Genomic DNA, 22198 nt, shown 5'->3' on the forward strand with positions numbered 1-22198 from the left:
TGTAAGTGGCAGTGGTACACCCTGTGTAAGTGGCAGTGGTACACCCTGTGTAAGTGGCAGTGGTACACCCTGTGTAAGTGGCAGTGGTACACCCTGTGTAAGTGGCAGTGGTACACCCTGTGTAAGTGGCAGTGGTACACCCTGTGTAAGTGGCAGTGGTGCATCCTGTGTAAGTGGCAGTGGTGCATCCTGTGTAAGTGGCAGTGGTACACCCTGTGTAAGTGGCAGTGGTACACCCTGTGTAAGTGGCAGTGGTACACCCTGTGTAAGTGGCAGTGGTGCATCCTGTGTAAGTGGCAGTGGTTGGTACACCCTGTGTAAGTGGCAGTGGTGCACCCTGTGTAAGTGGCAGTGGTGCATCCTGTGTAAGTGGCAGTGGTGCACCCTGTGTAAGTGGCAGTGGTGCATCCTGTGTAAGTGGCAGTGGTACACCCTGTGTAAGTGGCAGTGGTGCATCCTGTGTAAGTGGCAGTGGTACACCCTGTGTAAGTGGCAGTGGTTGGTACACCCTGTGTAAGTGGCAGTGGTGCATCCTGTGTAAGTGGCAGTGGTACACCCTGTGTAAGTGGCAGTGGTTGGTACACCCTGTGTAAGTGGCAGTGGTGCATCCTGTGTAAGTGGCAGTGGTACACCCTGTGTAAGTGGCAGTGGTGCATCCTGTGTAAGTGGCAGTGGTGCACCCTGTGTAAGTGGCAGTGGTGCATCCTGTGTAAGTGGCAGTGGTGCACCCTGTGTAAGTGGCAGTGGTACATCCTATGTAAGTGGCAGTGGTACATCCTGTGTAAGTGGCAGTGGTGCATCCTGTGTAAGTGGCAGTGGTGCATCCTGTGTAAGTGGCAGTGGTGCACCCTGTGTAAGTGGCAGTGGTACACCCTGTGTAAGTGGCAGTGGTGCACCCTGTGTAAGTGGCAGTGGTGCACCCTGTGTAAGTGGCAGTGGTACACCCTGTGTAAGTGGCAGTGGTACACCCTGTGTAAGTGGCAGTGGTGCATCCTGTGTAAGTGGCAGTGGTGCACCCTGTGTAAGTGGCAGTGGTACACCCTGTGTAAGTGGCAGTGGTGCATCCTGTGTAAGTGGCAGTGGTGCATCCTGTGTAAGTGGCAGTGGTGCACCCTGTGTAAGTGGCAGTGGTACACCCTGTGTAAGTGGCAGTGGTACACCCTGTGTAAGTGGCAGTGGTGCATCCTGTGTAAGTGGCAGTGGTGCATCCTGTGTAAGTGGCAGTGGTACATCCTGTGTAAGTGGCAGTGGTGCATCCTGTGTAAGTGGCAGTGGTGCACCCTGTGTAAGTGGCAGTGGTGCACCCTGTGTAAGTGGCAGTGGTACACCCTGTGTAAGTGGCAGTGGTGCACCCTGTGTAAGTGGCAGTGGTGCACCCTGTGTAAGTGGCAGTGGTACACCCTGTGTAAGTGGCAGTGGTACACCCTGTGTAAGTGGCAGTGGTGCATCCTGTGTAAGTGGCAGTGGTACACCCTGTGTAAGTGGCAGTGGTGCATCCTGTGTAAGTGGCAGTGGTACACCCTGTGTAAGTGGCAGTGGTACACCCTGTGTAAGTGGCAGTGGTGCATCCTGTGTAAGTGGCAGTGGTGCACCCTGTGTAAGTGGCAGTGGTGCACCCTGTGTAAGTGGCAGTGGTACACCCTGTGTAAGTGGCAGTGGTACACCCTGTGTAAGTGGCAGTGGTGCATCCTGTGTAAGTGGCAGTGGTACACCCTGTGTAAGTGGCAGTGGTGCATCCTGTGTAAGTGGCAGTGGTACACCCTGTGTAAGTGGCAGTGGTACACCCTGTGTAAGTGGCAGTGGTGCATCCTGTGTAAGTGACAGTGGGGGACATGTAACAGGGCAGGAAGGAATCCTCACTGCAGCGATGGGGGATACGCTTAGGTCTCCCTGCTTGGGGGTCTCTCCTCCTCCCTGCTGATGGCTGGCAGCTGTGTGACAGAGGGACAGATTAGGAAAGGATCGCTAGTTGTGACTTAAACTTCTATTTTTGTGGCTTTCTATAAACAATAACAACCCATAACATGCAGGCACAAGAGCGGATAGCCCTGCCCTGTGCATGTTGTATTGCTTTGTGCTTCTTGCATCCAAATTCAACACAACCCTTCATCGCCTATCATCATCATCATTTCATTGCTGAGGGAAATTCAGTGTCCACAACGGGGATTGCTGTTTCTTTTTGTAGTATATACGGTTTACCTATCCCGCGGATTAGGCTGCGTCCCCGCTGGCGCTGAGCGTGCCGCTTTTAATTACATAAATGTATATGTGCGAGTCCCCGAGCGTGCTCGTACACTCACTCAAGCTCGGCGCTTGAGTAAACAAAAAAATTAACTTTGAACCGCGCTCAATTTGCCCGCAACGCCCCCCCCCCCCCCCCCCGCGCGCTCTTGTGAAATAGCCAGGACACCCGGCGCTCATGCTTGGAGAGCTGGTGACGTCACCGCTCTCAAGCATGGGGCCGGAGCCTTGTATACATGTTTGTGTAACACTGATACTGGACACAGCGGAGGTACAGTTCAGGCGTGCAAGTCTGGTACTGGTCAGGTTAACACAGGCATAGAATGGTGTGTGTCAGCGCTGGTTACAGACCTAGGATTGCGCTTCCCACAAGCAGTAAAGCAGCGAGCGGAATAAATAGAGGTGATAACCACACAGGCGCTCTGACACTAACTTTCCTCTCCGCGCCCAGAGCCAAACGTTCACACAGGGGAAGCAGGTCGCAGGGCTCTGCATGGAAGCTAAACGCTGGGCACAGAAGGAAAGACGGGGTCAGAGACTGCTGCTCACTAGGGAGCGCTCGGGTCAGAGACTGCTGCTCACTAGGGAGCGCTCGGGTCAGAGACTGCTGCTCACTAGGGAGCGCTCGGGTCAGAGACTGCTGCTCACTAGGGAGTGCTCGGGTCAGAGACTGCTGCTCACTAGGGAGTGCTCGGGGGCAGAGACTGCTGCTCACTAGGGAGCGCTCGGGTCAGAGACTGCTGCTCACTAGGGAGTGCTCGGGGGCAGAGACTGCTGCTCACTAGGGAGCGCTCGGGGCAGAGACTGCTGCTCACTAGGGAGCGCTCGGGTCAGAGACTGCTGCTCACTAGGGAGCGCTCGGGTCAGAGACTGCTGCTCACTAGGGAGCGCTCGGGGTCAGAGACTGCTGCTCACTAGGGAGCGCTCGGGGTCAGAGACTGCACCTCCCTAGGGAGAGCTCGGGGTCAGAGACTGCTGCTCACTAGGGAGCGCTCGGGGTCAGAGACTGCTGCTCACTAGGGAGCCCTCGGGGTCAGAGACTGCTGCTCACTAGGGAGCCCTCGGGGGCAGAGACTGCTGCTCACTAGGGAGCCCTCGGGGGCAGAGACTGCTGCTCACTAGGGAGCCCTCGGGGGCAGAGACTGCTCCTCACTAGGGAGCACTCGGGGGCAGAGACAGCTGCTCACTAGGGAGCCCTCGGGGGCAGAGACTGCTCCTCACTAGGGAGCCCTCGGGGGCAGAGACTGCTGCTCACTAGGGAGCCCTCAGGGCAGAGACTGCTGCTCACTAGGGAGCCCTCAGGGCAGAGACTGCTCCTCACTAGGGAGCCCTCAGGGCAGAGACTGCTGCTCACTAGGGAGCCCTCAGGGCAGAGACTGCTGCTCACTAGGGAGCCCTCAGGGCAGAGACTGCTCCTCACTAGGGAGCCCTCAGGGCAGAGACCTCCTCCCTAGGGAGCGCTCGGGGGCAGAGACTCGGAAAGAGGTAGACTGTTAGTCCTGCCTGGTCCGTAGTTTCCTTCACGCCATGGGTCTTCCCAGAAGAAGCATCTAACGGTTCCGGCAGGTTCCCAGCGGCAGGTCCCTGCTCCTTCCTCATCCTGTAACACATTGAGGGCCCGATTTAATATCTGCTCGTGCAAAAGACCTCTTCCACACCCTAAAAAATTGTGATAATTTCGAGGCAAGAGGATGCAAAGAAAATTGGGGGGTATGGAAAGCAAGAGATTGTAGGGGCTGAAAGATTGTATACAGAACATTATTACAGTAATAGCGTACAGAAGGAGATTTACTCACATGTCAACAAACACTGCCCATGTAAATTAAAGATACCAGAGCAGGGGGAGGGGACATGCTACCGGAGGGAGGGGACATGCTGCAGGGGGGAGGGGACATGCTACCGGAGGGAGGGGACATGCTGCAGGGGGGAGGGGACATGCTGCCGGAGGGAGGGGACATGCTACCGGAGGGAGGGGACATGCTGCAGGGGGGGAGGGGACATGCTGCAGGGGGGAGGGGACATGCTACCGGAGGGAGGGGACATGCTACCGGAGGGAGGGGACATGCTACCGGAGGGAGGAGACATGCTACCGGAGGGAGGGGACATGCTACCGGAGGGAGGGGACATGTTACCGGAGGGAGGGGACATGCTGCAGGGGGGGAGGGGACATGCTGCAGGGGGGAGGGGACATGCTACCGGAGGGAGGGGACATGCTACCGGAGGGAGGGGACATGCTACCGGAGGGAGGGGACATGCTGCAGGGGGGAGGGGACATGCTACAGGAGGGAGGGGACATGCTGCAGGGGGGAGGGGACATGCTACAGGGGGGAGGGGACATGCTGCAGGGGGGAGGGGACATGCTACCGGAGGGAGGGGACATGCTGCAGGGGGGAGGGGACATGCTGCAGGGGGGAGGGGACATGCTGCAGGGGGGAGGGGACATGCTGCAGGGGGGAGGGGACATGCTGCAGGGGGGAGGGGACATGCTGCAGGGGGGAGGGGACATGCTACAGGAGGGAGGGGACATGCTACCGGAGGGAGGGGACATGCTGCAGGGGGGAGGAGACATGCTGCAGGGGGGAGGGGACATGCTACCGGAGGGAGGGGACATGCTACCGGAGGGAGGGGACATGCTGCAGGGGGGAGGGGACATGCTACAGGGGGGAGGGGACATGCTACAGGGGGAGGGGACATGCTACAGGGGGGAGGGGACATGCTACCAGAGGGAGGGGACATGCTGCAGGGGGGAGGGGACATGCTACCGGAGGGAGGGAACATCCTGCAGGGGGGAGGGGACATGCTACCGGAGGGAGGGGACATGCTGCAGGGGGGAGGGGACATGCTGCAGGGGGGAGGGGACATGCTGCAGGGGGGAGGGGACATGCTGCAGGGGGGAGGGGACATGCTACCGGAGGGAGGGGACATGCTGCAGGGGGGAGGGGACATGCTGCAGGGGGGAGGGGACATGCTGCAGGGGGGAGGGGACATGCTACAGGGGGGAGGAGACATGCTGCAGGGGGGAGGGGACATGCTGCAGGGGGGAGGGGACATGCTACAGGGGGGAGGGGACATGCTACAGGGGGGAGGAGACATGCTGCAGGGGGGAGGGGACATGCTGCAGGGGGGAGGGGACATGCTACAGGAGGGAGGGGACATGCTACAGGGGGGAGGGGACATGCTACCGGAGGGAGGGGACATGCTGCAGGGGGGAGGAGACATGCTGCAGGGGGGAGGGGACATGCTGCAGGGGGGAGGGGACATGCTACAGGAGGGAGGGGACATGCTGCAGGGGGGAGGGGACATGCTACCGGAGGGAGGGGACATGCTGCAGGGGGGAGGGGACATGCTACAGGGGGGAGGGGACATGCTACCGGAGGGAGGGGACATGCTGCAGGGGGGAGGAGACATGCTGCAGGGGGGAGGGGACATGCTGCAGGGGGGAGGGGACATGCTACAGGGGGGAGGGGACATGCTACAGGGGGGAGGGGACATGCTACAGGGGGGAGGGGGCATGCTACCAGAGGGAGGGGACATGCTACAGGGGGGAGGGGACATGCTACAGGGGGGAGGGGACATGCTGCAGGGGGGAGGGGACATGCTGCAGGGGGGAGGGGACATGCTGCAGGGGGGAGGGGACATGCTGCAGGGGGGAGGGGACATGCTACCGGAGGGAGGGGACATGCTGCAGGGGGGAGGGGACATGCTGCAGGGGGGAGGGGACATGCTGCAGGGGGGAGGGGACATGCTACAGGGGGGAGGAGACATGCTGCAGGGGGGAGGGGACATGCTGCAGGGGGGAGGGGACATGCTACAGGGGGGAGGGGACATGCTACAGGGGGGAGGAGACATGCTGCAGGGGGGAGGGGACATGCTGCAGGGGGGAGGGGACATGCTACAGGAGGGAGGGGACATGCTACAGGGGGGAGGGGACATGCTACCGGAGGGAGGGGACATGCTGCAGGGGGGAGGAGACATGCTGCAGGGGGGAGGGGACATGCTGCAGGGGGGAGGGGACATGCTACAGGAGGGAGGGGACATGCTGCAGGGGGGAGGGGACATGCTACCGGAGGGAGGGGACATGCTGCAGGGGGGAGGGGACATGCTACAGGGGGGAGGGGACATGCTACCGGAGGGAGGGGACATGCTGCAGGGGGGAGGAGACATGCTGCAGGGGGGAGGGGACATGCTGCAGGGGGGAGGGGACATGCTACAGGGGGGAGGGGACATGCTACAGGGGGGAGGGGGCATGCTACCAGAGGGAGGGGACATGCTACAGGGGGGAGGGGACATGCTACAGGGGGGAGGGGACATGCTACAGGGGGGAGGGGACATGCTACAGGAGGGAGGGGACATGCTACCGGAGGGAGGGGACATGCTACCGGAGGGAGGGGACATGCTACCGGAGGGAGGGGACATGCTACCGGAGGGAGGGGACATGCTACCGGAGGGAGGGGACATGCTGCAGGGGGGGAGGGGACATGCTGCAGGGGGGGAGGGGACATGCTGCAGGGGGGAGGGGACATGCTACAGGGGGGAGGGGACATGCTACCAGAGGGAGGGGACATGCTACCAGAGGGAGGGGACATGCTACCAGAGGGAGGGGACATGCTACCAGAGGGAGGGGACATGCTACAGGAGGGAGGGGACATGCTACAGGAGGGAGGGGACATGCTACAGGGGGGAGGGGACATGCTACAGGGGGGAGGGGACATGCTACAGGGGGGAGGGGACATGCTACAGGAGGGAGGGGACATGCTACAGGGGGGAGGGGACATGCTACAGGGGGGAGGGGACATGCTGCAGGAGGGAGGGGACATGCTGCAGGGGGAGGGGACATGCTGCAGGGGGAGGGGACATGCTGCAGGAGGGAGGGGACATGCTACAGGGGGAGGGGACATGCTACAGGGGGGAGGGGACATGTTTGTAGCGAGAAAGAATTTACTGAACGAGACCTGGAACACTTCCTAGGGCTGCATCAGCCAAGGGTTTCCATATTTGCCACATGCCAAATCCTGTTCATCAACATTGGCATTGTGGGAATTGAATTAGCTTTCCACAATGAGACCAGTGAGCATCTCGCCGCTAAGATTACTTAACGTAAAAACGTAATTTCTGTTTAGTGAGCTAAATGCTAGGAACTCCCAAAAAGTGCGGTAATAGGATCAGGGTCTATACATTTAGCGAATATAGGGTGGTATATAAACACATAACCCATTAAGGGTATTATTCAGCTCCTGACGAAGCTGACAAGCTCAGCGAAACGCGTAGAGCCATTGCTAAGTGCTGCAACGCTGTGAGGCTGTGCCCAGGAGGATTCGCCGATCCAAGACTGCCCCCCTCTATCTGTCCCGAAAGACCGGACGTGACGTCATCCTAACCGGAAGTGACGCAAGACGCGGAACGAGAGTGTGAACTGAGTGACGGGGAAGCGGCGTTTCCCATCACCACGGCGAGAGATGTCCTCGGGCGCCCAACTGCATTTTATGTGTCCATGTGATATGTACACAATGTGAGCACATGTATTATCCATGTGATATGTACACAATGTGAGCACATGTATTATCCATGTGATATGTACACAATGTGAGCACATGTATTATCCATGTGATATGTACACAATGTGAGCACATGTATTATCCATGTAATATGTACACAATGTGAGCACATGTATTATCCATGTAATATGTACACAATGTGAGCACATGTATTATCCATGTGATATGTACACAATGTGAGCACATGTATTATCCATGTAATATGTACACAATGTGAGCACATGTATTATCCATGTAATATGTACACAATGTGAGCACATGTATTATCCATGTAATATGTACACAATGTGAGCACATGTATTATCCATGTGATATGTACACAATGTGAGCACATGTATTATCCATGTGATATGTACACAATGTGAGCACATGTATTATCCATGTGATATGTACACAATGTGAGCACATGTATTATCCATGTGATATGTACACAATGTGAGCACATGTATTATCCATGTAATATGTACACAATGTGAGCACATGTATTATCCATGTAATATGTACACAATGTGAGCACATGTATTATCCATGTAATATGTACACAATGTGAGCACATGTATTATCCATGTAATATGTACACAATGTGAGGACATGTATTATCCATGTAATATATACACAATGTGAGCACATGTATTATCCATGTGATATGTACACAATGTGAGCACATATATTATCCTGCCGTTCTTTAGATACCTTTATATCTGGTCTGCAGAATTGGTCTTTCCCCTTTTTTCTGTTGTCTCCTTGAGATTGACCAGCAATACTGTGCCCTGGTCCCGTCATCCTTCTCTGTGTGAATAACCTGGTCCCGTCGTCCTTCTCTGTGTGAATAACCTGGTCCCGTCGTCCTTCTCTGTGTGAATAACCTGATCCTGTCGTCCTTCTCTGTGTGAATAACCTGGTCCTGTCGTCCTTCTCTGTGTGAATAACCTGGTCCCGTCGTCCTTCTCTGTGTGAATAACCTGGTCCCGTCGTCCTTCTCTGTGTGAATAACCTGGTCCTGTCGTCCTTCTCTGTGTGAATAACCTGATCCCGTCGTCCTTCTCTGTGTGAATAACCTGGTCCTGTCGTCCTTCTCTGTGTGAATAACCTGGTCCCGTCGTCCTTCTCTGTGTGAATAACCTGATCCTGTCGTCCATCTCTGTGTGAATAACCTGATCCCGTCGTCCTTCTCTGTGTGAATAACCTGGTCCTGTCGTCCTTCTCTGTGTGAATAACCTGGTCCCGTCGTCCTTCTCTGTGTGAATAACCTGGTCCCGTCGTCCTTCTCTGTGTGAATAACCTGGTCCTGTCGTCCTTCTCTGTGTGAATAACCTGATCCCGTCGTCCTTCTCTGTGTGAATAACCTGATCCCGTCGTCCTTCTCTGTGTGAATAACCTGATCCCGTCGTCCTTCTCTGTGTGAATAACCTGATCCCGTCGTCCTTCTCTGTGTGAATAACCTGGTCCCGTCGTCCTTCTCTGTGTGAATAACCTGGTCCCGTCGTCCTTCTCTGTGTGAATAACCTGATCCCGTCGTCCTTCTCTGTGTGAATAACCTGGTCCTGTCGTCCTTCTCTGTGTGAATAACCTGGTCCTGTCGTCCATCTCTGTGTGAATAACCTGATCCCGTCGTCCTTCTCTGTGTGAATAACCTGATCCCGTCGTCCTTCTCTGTGTGAATAACCTGGTCCCGTCGTCCTTCTCTGTGTGAATAACCTGATCCCGTCGTCCTTCTCTGTGTGAATAACCTGATCCTGTCGTCCTTCTCTGTGTGAATAACCTGGTCCCGTCGTCCTTCTCTGTGTGAATAACCTGGTCCCGTCGTCCTTCTCTGTGTGAATAACCTGGTCCCGTCGTCCTTCTCTGTGTGAATAACCTGATCCTGTCGTCCTTCTCTGTGTGAATAACCTGGTCCTGTCGTCCTTCTCTGTGTGAATAACCTGGTCCTGTCGTCCATCTCTGTGTGAATAACCTGATCCCGTCGTCCTTCTCTGTGTGAATAACCTGATCCCGTCGTCCTTCTCTGTGTGAATAACCTGGTCCCGTCGTCCTTCTCTGTGTGAATAACCTGGTCCTGTCGTCCTTCTCTGTGTGAATAACCTGGTCCCGTCGTCCTTCTGTGTGAATAACCTGGTCCCGTCGTCCTTCTCTGTGTGAATAACCTGGTCCTGTCGTCCTTCTCTGTGTGAGTAACCTGGTCCTGTCGTCCTTCTCTGTGTGAATAACCTGGTCCTGTCGTCCTTCTCTGTGTGAATAACCTGGTCCTGTCGTCCTTCTCAGTGTGAATAACCTGGTCCTGTCGTCCTTCTCTGTGTGAATAACCTGATCCTGTCGTCCTTCTCTGTGTGAATAACCTGGTCCCGTCGTCCTTCTCTGTGTGAATAACCTGGTCCTGTCGTCCTTCTCTGTGTGAATAACCTGGTCCTGTCGTCCTTCTCTCTGTGAATAACCTGGTCCTGTCGTCCTTCTCTGTGTGAATAACCTGGTCCTGTCGTCCTTCTCTGTGTGAATAACCTGGTCCTGTCGTCCTTCTCTGTGTGAGTAACCTGGTCCTGTCGTCCTTCTCTGTGTGAATAACCTGGTCCTGTCGTCCTTCTCTGTGTGAATAACCTGGTCCTGTCGTCCTTCTCTGTGTGAGTAACCTGGTCCTGTCGTCCTTCTCTGTGTGAATAACCTGGTCCTGTCGTCCTTCTCTGTGTGAATAACCTGGTCCCGTCGTCCTTCTCTGTGTGAATAACCTGGTCCCGTCATCCTTCTCTGTGTGAATAACCTGGTCCCGTCGTCCTTCTCTGTGTGAATAACCTGGTCCTGTCGTCCTTCTCTGTGTGAATAACCTGGTCCTGTCGTCCTTCTCTGTGTGAATAACCTGGTCCCGTCGTCCTTCTCTGTGTGAATAACCTGGTCCCGTCGTCCTTCTCTGTGTGAATAACCTGGTCCTGTCGTCCTTCTCTGTGTGAATAGCCTGGTCCTGTCGTCCTTCTCTGTGTGAGTAACCTGGTCCTGTCGTCCTTCTCTGTGTGAATAACCTGGTCCCGTCGTCCTTCTCTGTGTGAATAACCTGGTCCCGTCGTCCTTCTCTGTGTGAATAACCTGGTCCCGTCGTCCTTCTCTGTGTGAATAACCTGGTCCCGTCGTCCTTCTCTGTGTGAATAACCTGGTCCCGTCGTCCTTCTCTGTGTGAATAACCTGGTCCCGTCGTCCTTCTCTGTGTGAATAACCTGGTCCCGTCGTCCTTCTCTGTGTGAATAACCTGATCCCGTCGTCCTTCTCTGTGTGAATAACCTGGTCCTGTCGTCCTTCTCTGTGTGAATAACCTGGTCCTGTCGTCCATCTCTGTGTGAATAACCTGATCCCGTCGTCCTTCTCTGTGTGAATAACCTGATCCCGTCGTCCTTCTCTGTGTGAATAACCTGATCCCGTCGTCCTTCTCTGTGTGAATAACCTGATCCCGTCGTCCTTCTCTGTGTGAATAACCTGGTCCCGTCGTCCTTCTCTGTGTGAATAACCTGGTCCTGTCGTCCTTCTCTGTGTGAATAACCTGGTCCTGTCGTCCTTCTCTGTGTGAATAACCTGGTCCTGTCGTCCTTCTCTGTGTGAATAACCTGGTCCCGTCGTCCTTCTCTGTGTGAATAACCTGATCCTGTCGTCCTTCTCTGTGTGAATAACCTGGTCCTGTCGTCCTTCTCTGTGTGAATAACCTGGTCCTGTCGTCCTTCTCTGTGTGAATAACCTGGTCCTGTCGTCCTTCTCTGTGTGAATAACCTGATCCAGTCGCCTGAACATATCTCTCGCACTGCTCACTATATTAGACTACACTGTAAGTAGGCATTCTGTAAGAGCCAAGATTTCTTCTACATCCAGACTCATTATACAGTAGTACACTATATTTGTCCTTCTCTTTTATCTTTGGAGTTATCCGGATAACGACGCTCCCTTTGAATCCTGGACTACATTGCTAAACACACATTGCCATAGAACTAAAGGTACAGGTACCAGGCGATGTTTGGACCCCAGACAAGGAGGGAGCACAAGTGTCTGCGTGTGTGGATTTGCACACTTTTCTCTGGTGTTTCCAGCTCTGCATCTGTGCCACGTGCGCATATTCTTCTCTTAGAACCAGGCGCTCGGGAACATCCTCCATATTGTGACTCACATGTGGAAGAAAATCAATTTAAACAGGAAGCACCATCAATCTATATTCTTTGACCGTAACATCTCTGATCTGTTTGAAGTTGTCTCACTTGATTTGGCTCCTTTGATGTTACAAGAAACAGCAGAATATTTGAACCCTCAAATCTATTTGTTTGAAGCTCTCGGGATTCATTTTGGTTTTGCTTTGGAAATGATGCATTCGAAGTATCACGTCCCTTGGTCTTCCCTGATCTTGTCCTCTTTACCAAGTGCCCAGTGGGTGCGATCCAGGAGCATCTTATCTTCCAGCACCGGAGGTGGATGAGTAAACAATGCATATAATGTGGATGTTCAGCCAAATCTACTTCCACTGAACTCCTCTATTACCAAGACCTTCTAGCACATTCTTTTAACTCCAGTTGGGATCTGATTTTTTACACATCTTGCCCTAAACCAGCTTGTATGATGCAAGTTTTGCCATTCTCTGTTCAAGAGCATCAGTTCTAGTTCCCTTTGATATTATTTTTTGCTTAGGTCTTGTAGAAATGTCTTCTCTAACCGCGCGTTTATAGTGGGCTCGCGATTTGTGCTCATATGGTTTGCACGACGGGGAGGCGTGGCGGAGGCCGTGATGTCACGTGAATGGTTCGCCCCCATTGGCTGAACCGCGCACGTGACCCGGCTGTCCCGCGAAGACACAAAATTATTTGTCTTTTCAAAAATGTACCTGGCGGTCGCTCTGCGTTGCTCGCACGCACAATGGGCGGCCTCAGAGAGAAGGGGGATGTTTGCACCGCAACAGCGCCCACTATAGACGCGGCGTTATAAGGAGGAGCGTGCGTTTGATATAGCAGTACAATCCGGCTCCATTTCAGATGCAGAGCGCCAGTTCGCTCTGACAGTTTCGCGGCTGCAATTTTGTTGCCTTTTTCAAAAACGTAGAGACCGCGACCGAAGTGATGTTCTTCTGTTTCTGCAACATCCGAGGTCTGAGATTATCCAATTACTACAAACACGTAGAGACCGCGACCGAAGTGATGTTCTTCTGTTTCTGCAACATCCGAGGCCTGAGATTATCCAATTACTACAAACACGTAGAGACCGCGACCGAAGTGATGTTCTTCTGTTTCTGCAACATCCGAGGCCTGAGATTATCCAATTACTACAAACACGTAGAGACCGCGACCGAAGTGGTGTTCTTCTGTTTCTGCAACATCCGAGGCCTGAGATTATCCAATTACTACAAACACGTAGAGACCGCGACCGAAGTGATGTTCTTCTGTTTCTGCAACATCCGAGGTCTGAGATTATCCAATTACTACAAACACGTAGAGACCGCGACCGAAGTGGTGTTCTTCTGTTTCTGCAACATCCGAGGCCTGAGATTATCCAATTACTACAAACACGTAGAGACCGCGACCGAAGTGATGTTCTTCTGTTTCTGCAACATCCGAGGCCTGAGATTATCCAATTACTACAAACACGTAGAGACCGCGACCGAAGTGATGTTCTTCTGTTTCTGCAACATCCGAGGTCTGAGATTATCCAATTACTACAAAAAAGTAGAGACCGCGACTGAAGTGATGTTCTTCTGTTTCTGCAACATCCGAGGTCTGAGATTATCCAATTACTACAAACACGTAGAGACCGCGACCGAAGTGGTGTTCTTCTGTTTCTGCAACATCCGAGGTCTGAGATTATCCAATTACTACAAACACGTAGAGACCGCGACCGAAGTGGTGTTCTTCTGTTTCTGCAACATCCGAGGCCTGAGATTATCCAATTACTACAAACACGTAGAGACCGCGACCGAAGTGATGTTCTTCTGTTTCTGCAACATCCGAGGTCTGAGATTATCCAATTACTACAAACACGTAGAGACCGCGACCGAAGTGATGTTCTTCTGCTTCTGCAACATCCGAGGCCTGAGATTATCCAATTACTACAAACACGTAGAGACCGCGACCGAAGTGGTGTTCTTCTGTTTCTGCAACATCCGAGGCCTGAGATTATCCAATTACTACAAACACGTAGAGACCGCGACCGAAGTGATGTTCTTCTGTTTCTGCAACATCCGAGGTCTGAGATTATCCAATTACTACAAACACGTAGAGACCGCGACCGAAGTGATGTTCTTCTGTTTCTGCAACATCCGAGGTCTGAGATTATCCAATTACTACAAAAACGTAGAGACCGCGACCGAAGTGGTGTTCTTCTGTTTCTGCAACATCCGAGGTCTGAGATTATCCAATTACTACAAAAACGTAGAGACCGCGACCGAAGTGATGTTCTTCTGTTTCTGCAACATCCGAGGTCTGAGATTATCCAATTACTACAAAAACGTAGAGACCGCGACTGAAGTGATGTTCTTCTGTTTCTGCAACATCCGAGGCCTGAGATTATCCAATTACTACAAACACGTAGAGACCGCGACCGAAGTGGTGTTCTTCTGTTTCTGCAACATCCGAGGTCTGAGATTATCCAATTACTACAAACACGTAGAGACCGCGACCGAAGTTTTGTTCTTCTGTTTCTGCAACATCCGAGGTCTGAGATTATCCAATTACTACAAACACGTAGAGACCGCGACCGAAGTGATGTTCTTCTGTTTCTGCAACATCCGAGGTCTGAGATTATCCAATTACTACAAACACGTAGAGACCGCGACCGAAGTGGTGTTCTTCTGTTTCTGCAACATCCGAGGTCTGAGATTATCCAATTACTACAAACACGTAGAGACCGCGACCGAAGTGATGTTCTTCTGCTTCTGCAACCTCCGAGGCCTGAGATTATCCAATTACTACAAACACGTAGAGACCGCGACCGAAGTGATGTTCTTCTGCTTCTGCAACCTCCGAGGCCTGAGATTATCCAATTACTACAAACACGTAGAGACCGCGACCGAAGTGATGTTCTTCTGCTTCTGCAACATCCGAGGCCTGAGATTATCCAATTACTACAAACACGTAGAGACCGCGACCGAAGTGATGTTCTTCTGTTTCTGCAACATCCGAGGTCTGAGATTATCCAATTACTACAAAAACGTAGAGACCGCGACCGAAGTGGTGTTCTTCTGTTTCTGCAACATCCGAGGTCTGAGATTATCCAATTACTACAAAAACGTAGAGACCGCGACCGAAGTGATGTTCTTCTGTTTCTGCAACATCCGAGGTCTGAGATTATCCAATTACTACAAAAAAGTAGAGACCGCGACTGAAGTGATGTTCTTCTGTTTCTGCAACATCCGAGGCCTGAGATTATCCAATTACTACAAACACGTAGAGACCGCGACCGAAGTGGTGTTCTTCTGTTTCTGCAACATCCGAGGTCTGAGATTATCCAATTACTACAAACACGTAGAGACCGCGACCGAAGTGATGTTCTTCTGTTTCTGCAACATCCGAGGTCTGAGATTATCCAATTACTACAAACACGTAGAGACCGCGACCGAAGTGATGTTCTTCTGTTTCTGCAACATCCGAGGTCGGAGATTATCCAATTACTACAAACACGTAGAGACCGCGACCGAAGTGATGTTCTTCTGTTTCTGCAACATCCGAAGTCTGAGATTATCCAATTACTACAAACACGTAGAGACCGCGACCGAAGTGATGTTCTTCTGCTTCTGCAACCTCCGAGGCCTGAGATTATCCAATTACTACAAACACGTAGAGACCGCGACCGAAGTGATGTTCTTCTGCTTCTGCAACCTCCGAGGCCTGAGATTATCCAATTACTACAAACACGTAGAGACCGCGACCGAAGTGATGTTCTTCTGTTTCTGCAACATCCGAGGCCTGAGATTATCCAATTACTACAAACACGTAGAGACCGCGACCGAAGTGATGTTCTTCTGTTTCTGCAACATCCGAGGTCTGAGATTATCCAATTACTACAAAAACGTAGAGACCGCGACCGAAGTGATGTTCTTCTGTTTCTGCAACATCCGAGGTCTGAGATTATCCAATTACTACAAAAACGTAGAGACCGCGACCGAAGTGATGTTCTTCTGTTTCTGCAACATCCGAGGTCTGAGATTATCCAATTACTACAAACACGTAGAGACCGCGACCGAAGTGATGTTCTTCTGTTTCTGCAACATCCGAGGTCTGAGATTATCCAATTACTACAAACACGTAGAGACCGCGACCGAAGTGATGTTCTTCTGTTTCTGCAACATCCGAGGTCTGAGATTATCCAATTACTACAAACACGTAGAGACCGCGACCGAAGTGGTGTTCTTCTGTTTCTGCAACATCCGAGGTCTGAGATTATCCAATTACTACAAACACGTAGAGACCGCGACCGAAGTGATGTTCTTCTGTTTCTGCAACATCCGAGGTCTGAGATTATCCAATTACTACAAAAACGTAGAGACCGCGACCGAAGTGGTGTTCTTCTGTTTCTGCAACATCCGAGGCCTGAGATTATCCAATTACTACAAACACGTAGAGACCGCGACCGAAGTGATGTTCTTCTGTTTCTGCAACATCCGAGGTCTGAGATTATCCAATTACTACAAAAACGTAGAGACCGCGACCGAAGTGATGTTCTTCTGTTTCTGCAACATCCGAGGTCTGAGATTATCCAATTACTACAAACACGTAGAGACCGCGACCGAAGTGATGTTCTTCTGTTTCTGCAACATCCGAGGCCTGAGATTATCCAATTACTACAAACACGTAGAGACCGCGACCGAAGTGATGTTCTTCTGTTTCTGCAACATCCGAGGTCTGAGATTATCCAATTACTACAAAAACGTAGAGACCGCGACCGAAGTGGTGTTCTTCTGTTTCTGCAACATCCGAGGCCTGAGATTATCCAATTACTACAAACACGTAGAGACCGCGACCGAAGTGATGTTCTTCTGTTTCTGCAACATCCGAGGTCTGAGATTATCCAATTACTACAAACACGTAGAGACCGCGACCGAAGTGATGTTCTTCTGTTTCTGCAACATCCGAGGCCTGAGATTATCCAATTACTACAAACACGTAGAGACCGCGACCGAAGTGATGTTCTTCTGTTTCTGCAACATCCGAGGTCTGAGATTATCCAATTACTACAAAAACGTAGAGACCGCGACCGAAGTGATGTTCTTCTGTTTCTGCAACATCCGAGGTCTGAGATTATCCAATTACTACAAACACGTAGAGACCGCGACCGAAGTGATGTTCTTCTGTTTCTGCAACATCCGAGGTCTGAGATTATCCAATTACTACAAAAACGTAGAGACCGCGACCGAAGTGATGTTCTTCTGTTTCTGCAACATCCGAGGCCTGAGATTATCCAATTACTACAAACACGTAGAGACCGCGACCGAAGTGGTGTTCTTCTGTTTCTGCAACATCCGAGGTCTGAGATTATCCAATTACTACAAACACGTAGAGACCGCGACCGAAGTGATGTTCTTCTGTTTCTGCAACATCCGAGGTCTGAGATTATCCAATTACTACAAAAACGTAGAGACCGCGACCGAAGTGGTGTTCTTCTGTTTCTGCAACATCCGAGGTCTGAGATTATCCAATTACTACAAACACGGGGGACGCACGCCGCAGCTTTTCTTTTTCTTCAAGCAGCAGAACAAGAATTGTTCTGTGCAAACGAGACGGAAGTTTACTGTGTAAGTGTCACACGTGCACCGAACGATTCGTTTGATAGTGAGATGGGTTTATAGCATCGGTCACAGTGGGAGCTAGGCAGCCGCGTCCCATCACTGTCTCTCCATATCAAAATGTTACTACTGCTCAACTACACGTAGTTAGGAGTACTAATCGTTTAGTTGGCACAGTGGACATGATCACTATGGTTACTAAGGGGTTAACAATAGAGTGATTTTAAATGGTTTCATTTTTTCTACTAGTCCCGGGTTTCCACTTGGGGTTTCTATATGGCGAACAAATAGGGCTACCCTGGACTAGAGGAAAAATAAATAATATAATATTTTATAGGGAGAATAGATACTTTTGTGACGACCGCCCTTTCTAATAGACTCATGGGTCAAAAATATTCCATAACGCTTTACTTACGAAGCTTGTTTTTTTTGTGAACAATCAGAGCGCACACACACACACACACACACACACACACACACACGTCGGTCCATCCCTGGACCTTTCATTGGGTTGAATGATGACCACCTGATGAAAGGTCCAGGGATGGACCAGACACATTCTGTGTGTGTGTGTGTGTGTGTGTGTGTGTGTGTGTGTGTGTGTGTGTGCGTGTGCGTCTTCTCTGATTGTTCAAGAAAAATACAAGATTTGGAAGTGAAGCGCTATGGAATATTTTTGGCTCTTGTCTATTTGAAACCTGCCGCAGGGGACCTGAACGTTTTTTCACATGAGTATATTGGGGTGTTGGCCGCACTCCTGGGTTCTGCTGCCCACGAGAACTACATGAAGCTCCTTTTTTCTTTCTATTTGCCCTTTTTAATAGTCATTTTCTATTCTGCCGAAAATCTATTGAATTGTATTTTGGGGTTGCTTTGGGTATCGATCCGCCCAAGTTAGGAGAAGATACTTTCAGGCATGTCATTGCATGTCTGTGTGAAAGAACGGTCTGCCACTTCTGAGTGTATTGAATAGAGCCCTAAGGAGGAACAGTATCAGTGCTCGTCCTGAGGGATCGGATCTCACCTAGTGTAAGCAGGAACAGATCCCAAATATCGGTGCTCAGCCAACAGATGAATAAATGTACATGCAGATTCTAGGTACTAAATATCACTTGAAGTGGAATGAGCTCGGATAAAAGCCTGGTGAGACTCTGAAGACCGGTGCACATATGTCTCCTATGTGAGTGAATAGTATAACAGTCCCTGGGATGAAGACAGACCTATGTATATATAATCATGGTACCGTCCATTTGAACCACTGGAACAATCACCCTGGAGTAGCACTGTAGAAATGGTCACAATCTCCTCAGTATAATTGGGAGAATAGAGTCCTCACAGTTTGTGATAGCTCATCCGGATGCGTGCATCACGCCAACATGTACTGTAGCAGAGAAAACAATCCGAGGCTCAGAAGCGGGGCACAGCTGTGTGAAAAGATGGGGGCTAAACACCAGCAAATGGGTTAAAAAATAAGCCTTTAATCCATGGTGAGTGAGGGATACAAAAGAACACTGACGCATTTCGGGATACAATCCCTGTCAAAGAGTACTCGGATTGTTTTCTTTGGATCTCACTTACTTGCTATTCCATACAGAAGCTTCTCGAGACTGGAGACAAATGTCTCTGCAATGCACATACACACAATCCTGCACATACACACAATCCTGCACATACACACAATCCTGCACATACACACAATCCTGCACATACACACAATCCTGCACATACACACAATCCTGCACATACACACAATCCTGCACATACACACAATCCTGCACATACACACAATCCTGCACATACACACAATCCTGCATCTACTGCTATCATTTCCCTTTACCTTAGCGCTGAGAAACGGAGATCAGCCGGCAGCGAATGGAAAAGCACAATTATCTCACGCTTTTCTCTACGTTTCACGGCGCCTCACGAAGTTTCTTTGCCTTGATACATCACTGTTAAACCCCTGTGAGTTTCCCGGGAGCTGTGTGTGATTGAGTCTGAGTGATTGTTTTCTTCTAACTCGGGCATAGCCAACTCCAATCCTCAAGGGCCACCAACAGGTCAGGTTTTCACGGTCTCCCTGCTTCAGCACATGTGGCTCAATCAGTGGCCCAGTCTTCGACTGCACCACCTGTGCTGAAGCAGGGATATCCTGAAAACCTGACCTGTTGGTGGCCCTTGGGGACTGGAGTTTCCCGCCCCTGCTCCAACGTATTTACCTCATGTATTCCTCGTGTAACTGGGAGTGGTGCTTGGAGGAGGCCTCCAGCAGGGCTTCGGCACGTGCATTTTCTTCCTCAAACAGACTCCTGGAGGAAGGACAGAGAGGACAGATCAGCTGCTTTTATGCAAAACTGGTTAGCCACTTCCTGCCTACGTTGTACTCTGCTACAGAATATGTTGGCGCCATACAAATAAAAGATATGAAGTCTCAGTCCCTTACCAGTGGCCGGACATCACGGCCCCCATCTCGGGCGGCTTCTCTCGAAACATGGGAGTCTTGTATAAGGCTGAGTCCATGCTCCCTACTTGCTCGCTTAGGCGCGCTAAGGCTCAGGGAAAGCGGGTGCTTTCCCTGACCTTGCGGTTGCTTACCGCACGCGCCGTCAGCGTGCCTTCAGGGGGCGGTCGCGTCACTGGCACAGGCACACAGGGCCCTCATTCCCTCTAGGCTGTAACCTCTCACACACACAGGGCCCTCATTCCCTCTAGGCTGTAACCTCTCACACACACAGGGCCCTCATTCCCTCTAGGCTGTAACCTCTCACACACAGGGCCCTCATTCCCTCTAGGCTGTAACCTCACACACACACAGGGCCCTCATTCCCTCTAGGCTGTAACCTCACACACACAGGGCCCTCATTCCCTCTAGGCCGTAACCTCTCACACACACAGGGCCCTCATTCCCTCTAGGCTGTAACCTCACACACACACACAGGGCCCTCATTCCCTCTAGGCTGTAACCTCTCACACACACAGGGCCCTCATTCCCTCTAGGCCGTAACCTCACACACACACAGGGCCCTCATTCCCTCTAGGCTGTAACCTCTCACACACACAGGGCCCTCATTCCCTCTAGGCTGTAACCTCACACACACACAGGGCCCTCATTCCCTCTAGGCTGTAACCTCACACACACACAGGGCCCTCATTCCCTCTAGGCTGTAACCTCTCACACACACAGGGCCCTCATTCCCTCTAGGCTGTAACCTCACACACACAGGGCCCTCATTCCCTCTAGGCTGTAACCTCACACACACAGGGCCCTCATTCCCTCTAGGCTGTAACCTCTCACACACACAGGGCCCTCATTCCCTCTAGGCTGTAACCTCACACACACAGGGCCCTCATTCCCTCTAGGCTGTAACCTCACACACACAGGGCCCTCATTCCCTCTAGGCTGTAACCTCTCACCCACAGGGCCCTCATTCCCTCTAGGCTGTAACCTCTCACACACAGGGCCCTCATTCCCTCTAGGCCGTAACCTCACACACACAGGGCCCTCATTCCCTCTGGGCTGTAACCTCTCACACACAGGGCCCTCATTCCCTCTGGGCTGTAACCTCATACACACAGGGCCCTCATTCCCTCTAGGCTGTAACCTCACACACACAGGGCCCTCATTCCCTCTAGGCTGTAACCTCTCACCCACAGGGCCCTCATTCCCTCTAGGCTGTAACCTCTCACACACACAGGGCCCTCATTCCCTCTAGGCTGTAACCTCTCACAAACACACAGGGCCCTCATTCCCTCTAGGCGGTAACCTCACACACACAGGGCCCCCATTCCCTCTAGGCTGTAACCTCACACACACACAGGGCCCTCATTCCCTCTAGGCTGTAACCTCACACACACAGGGCCCTCATTCCCTCTAGGCTGTAACCTCACGCACACAGGGCCCTCATTCCCTCTTGGCTGTAACCTCACACACACAGGGCCCTCATTCCCTCTAGGCTGTAACCTCACACACACACAGGGCCCTCATTCCCTCTAGGCTGTAACCTCACACACACACAGGGCCCTCATTCCCTCTAGGCTGTAACCTCACACACACAGGGCCCTCATTCCCTCTAGGCTGTAACCTCTCACACACAGGGCCCTCATTCCCTCTAGGCTGTAACCTCTCACACACACAGGGCCCTCATTCCCTCTAGGCCGTAACCTCACACACACACAGGGCCCTCATTCCCTCTAGGCCGTAACCTCACACACACACAGGGCCCTCATTCCCTCTAGGCTGTAACCTCTCACACACACAGGGCCCTCATTCCCTCTAGGCTGTAACCTCTCACACACACAGGGCCCTCATTCCCTCTAGGCTGTAACCTCACACACACACAGGGCCCTCATTCCCTCTAGGCTGTAACCTCACACACACACAGGGCCCTCATTCCCTCTAGGCTGTAACCTCACACACACAGGGCCCTCATTCCCTCTAGGCTGTAACCTCACACACACAGGGCCCTCATTCCCTCTAGGCTGTAACCTCTCACACACAGGGCCCTCATTCCCTCTAGGCTGTAACCTCTCACACACAGGACCCTCATTCCCTCTAGGCCGTAACCTCACACACACAGGGCCCTCATTCCCTCTAGGCCGTAACCTCACACACACAGGGCCCTCATTCCCTCTAGGCTGTAACCTCACACACACAGGGCCCTCATTCCCTCTAGGCCGT

General features: G+C 52.1%; 1 protein-coding gene across 4 annotated transcripts in view; it reads right to left on the reverse strand.

Annotated features, from left to right (window-relative positions):
* Positions 1 to 1728: 1728 nt before the first annotated feature.
* LOC142486538 (synaptonemal complex central element protein 1-like) overlaps positions 1729 to 22198 on the reverse strand; it is a 75494-nt gene continuing 55024 nt past the window's right edge. For all 4 annotated transcript variants that reach the window (XM_075585119.1, XM_075585121.1, XM_075585122.1 and 1 more), the window contains 3 exons: positions 19740 to 19829; positions 3745 to 3841; positions 1729 to 1931 (listed from right to left, as the gene is read on the reverse strand). In XM_075585119.1, coding sequence (XP_075441234.1) covers positions 1881 to 1931; positions 3745 to 3841; positions 19740 to 19829 — 238 coding nt within the window. In that variant the 3' untranslated portion in view covers positions 1729 to 1880. The remainder of the gene's footprint in view (positions 1932 to 3744; positions 3842 to 19739; positions 19830 to 22198) is intronic.

The sequence above is a fragment of the Ascaphus truei genome, unplaced genomic scaffold (assembly GCF_040206685.1).
Source record: "Ascaphus truei isolate aAscTru1 unplaced genomic scaffold, aAscTru1.hap1 HAP1_SCAFFOLD_939, whole genome shotgun sequence".
NCBI lineage: Eukaryota > Metazoa > Chordata > Amphibia > Anura > Ascaphidae > Ascaphus > Ascaphus truei.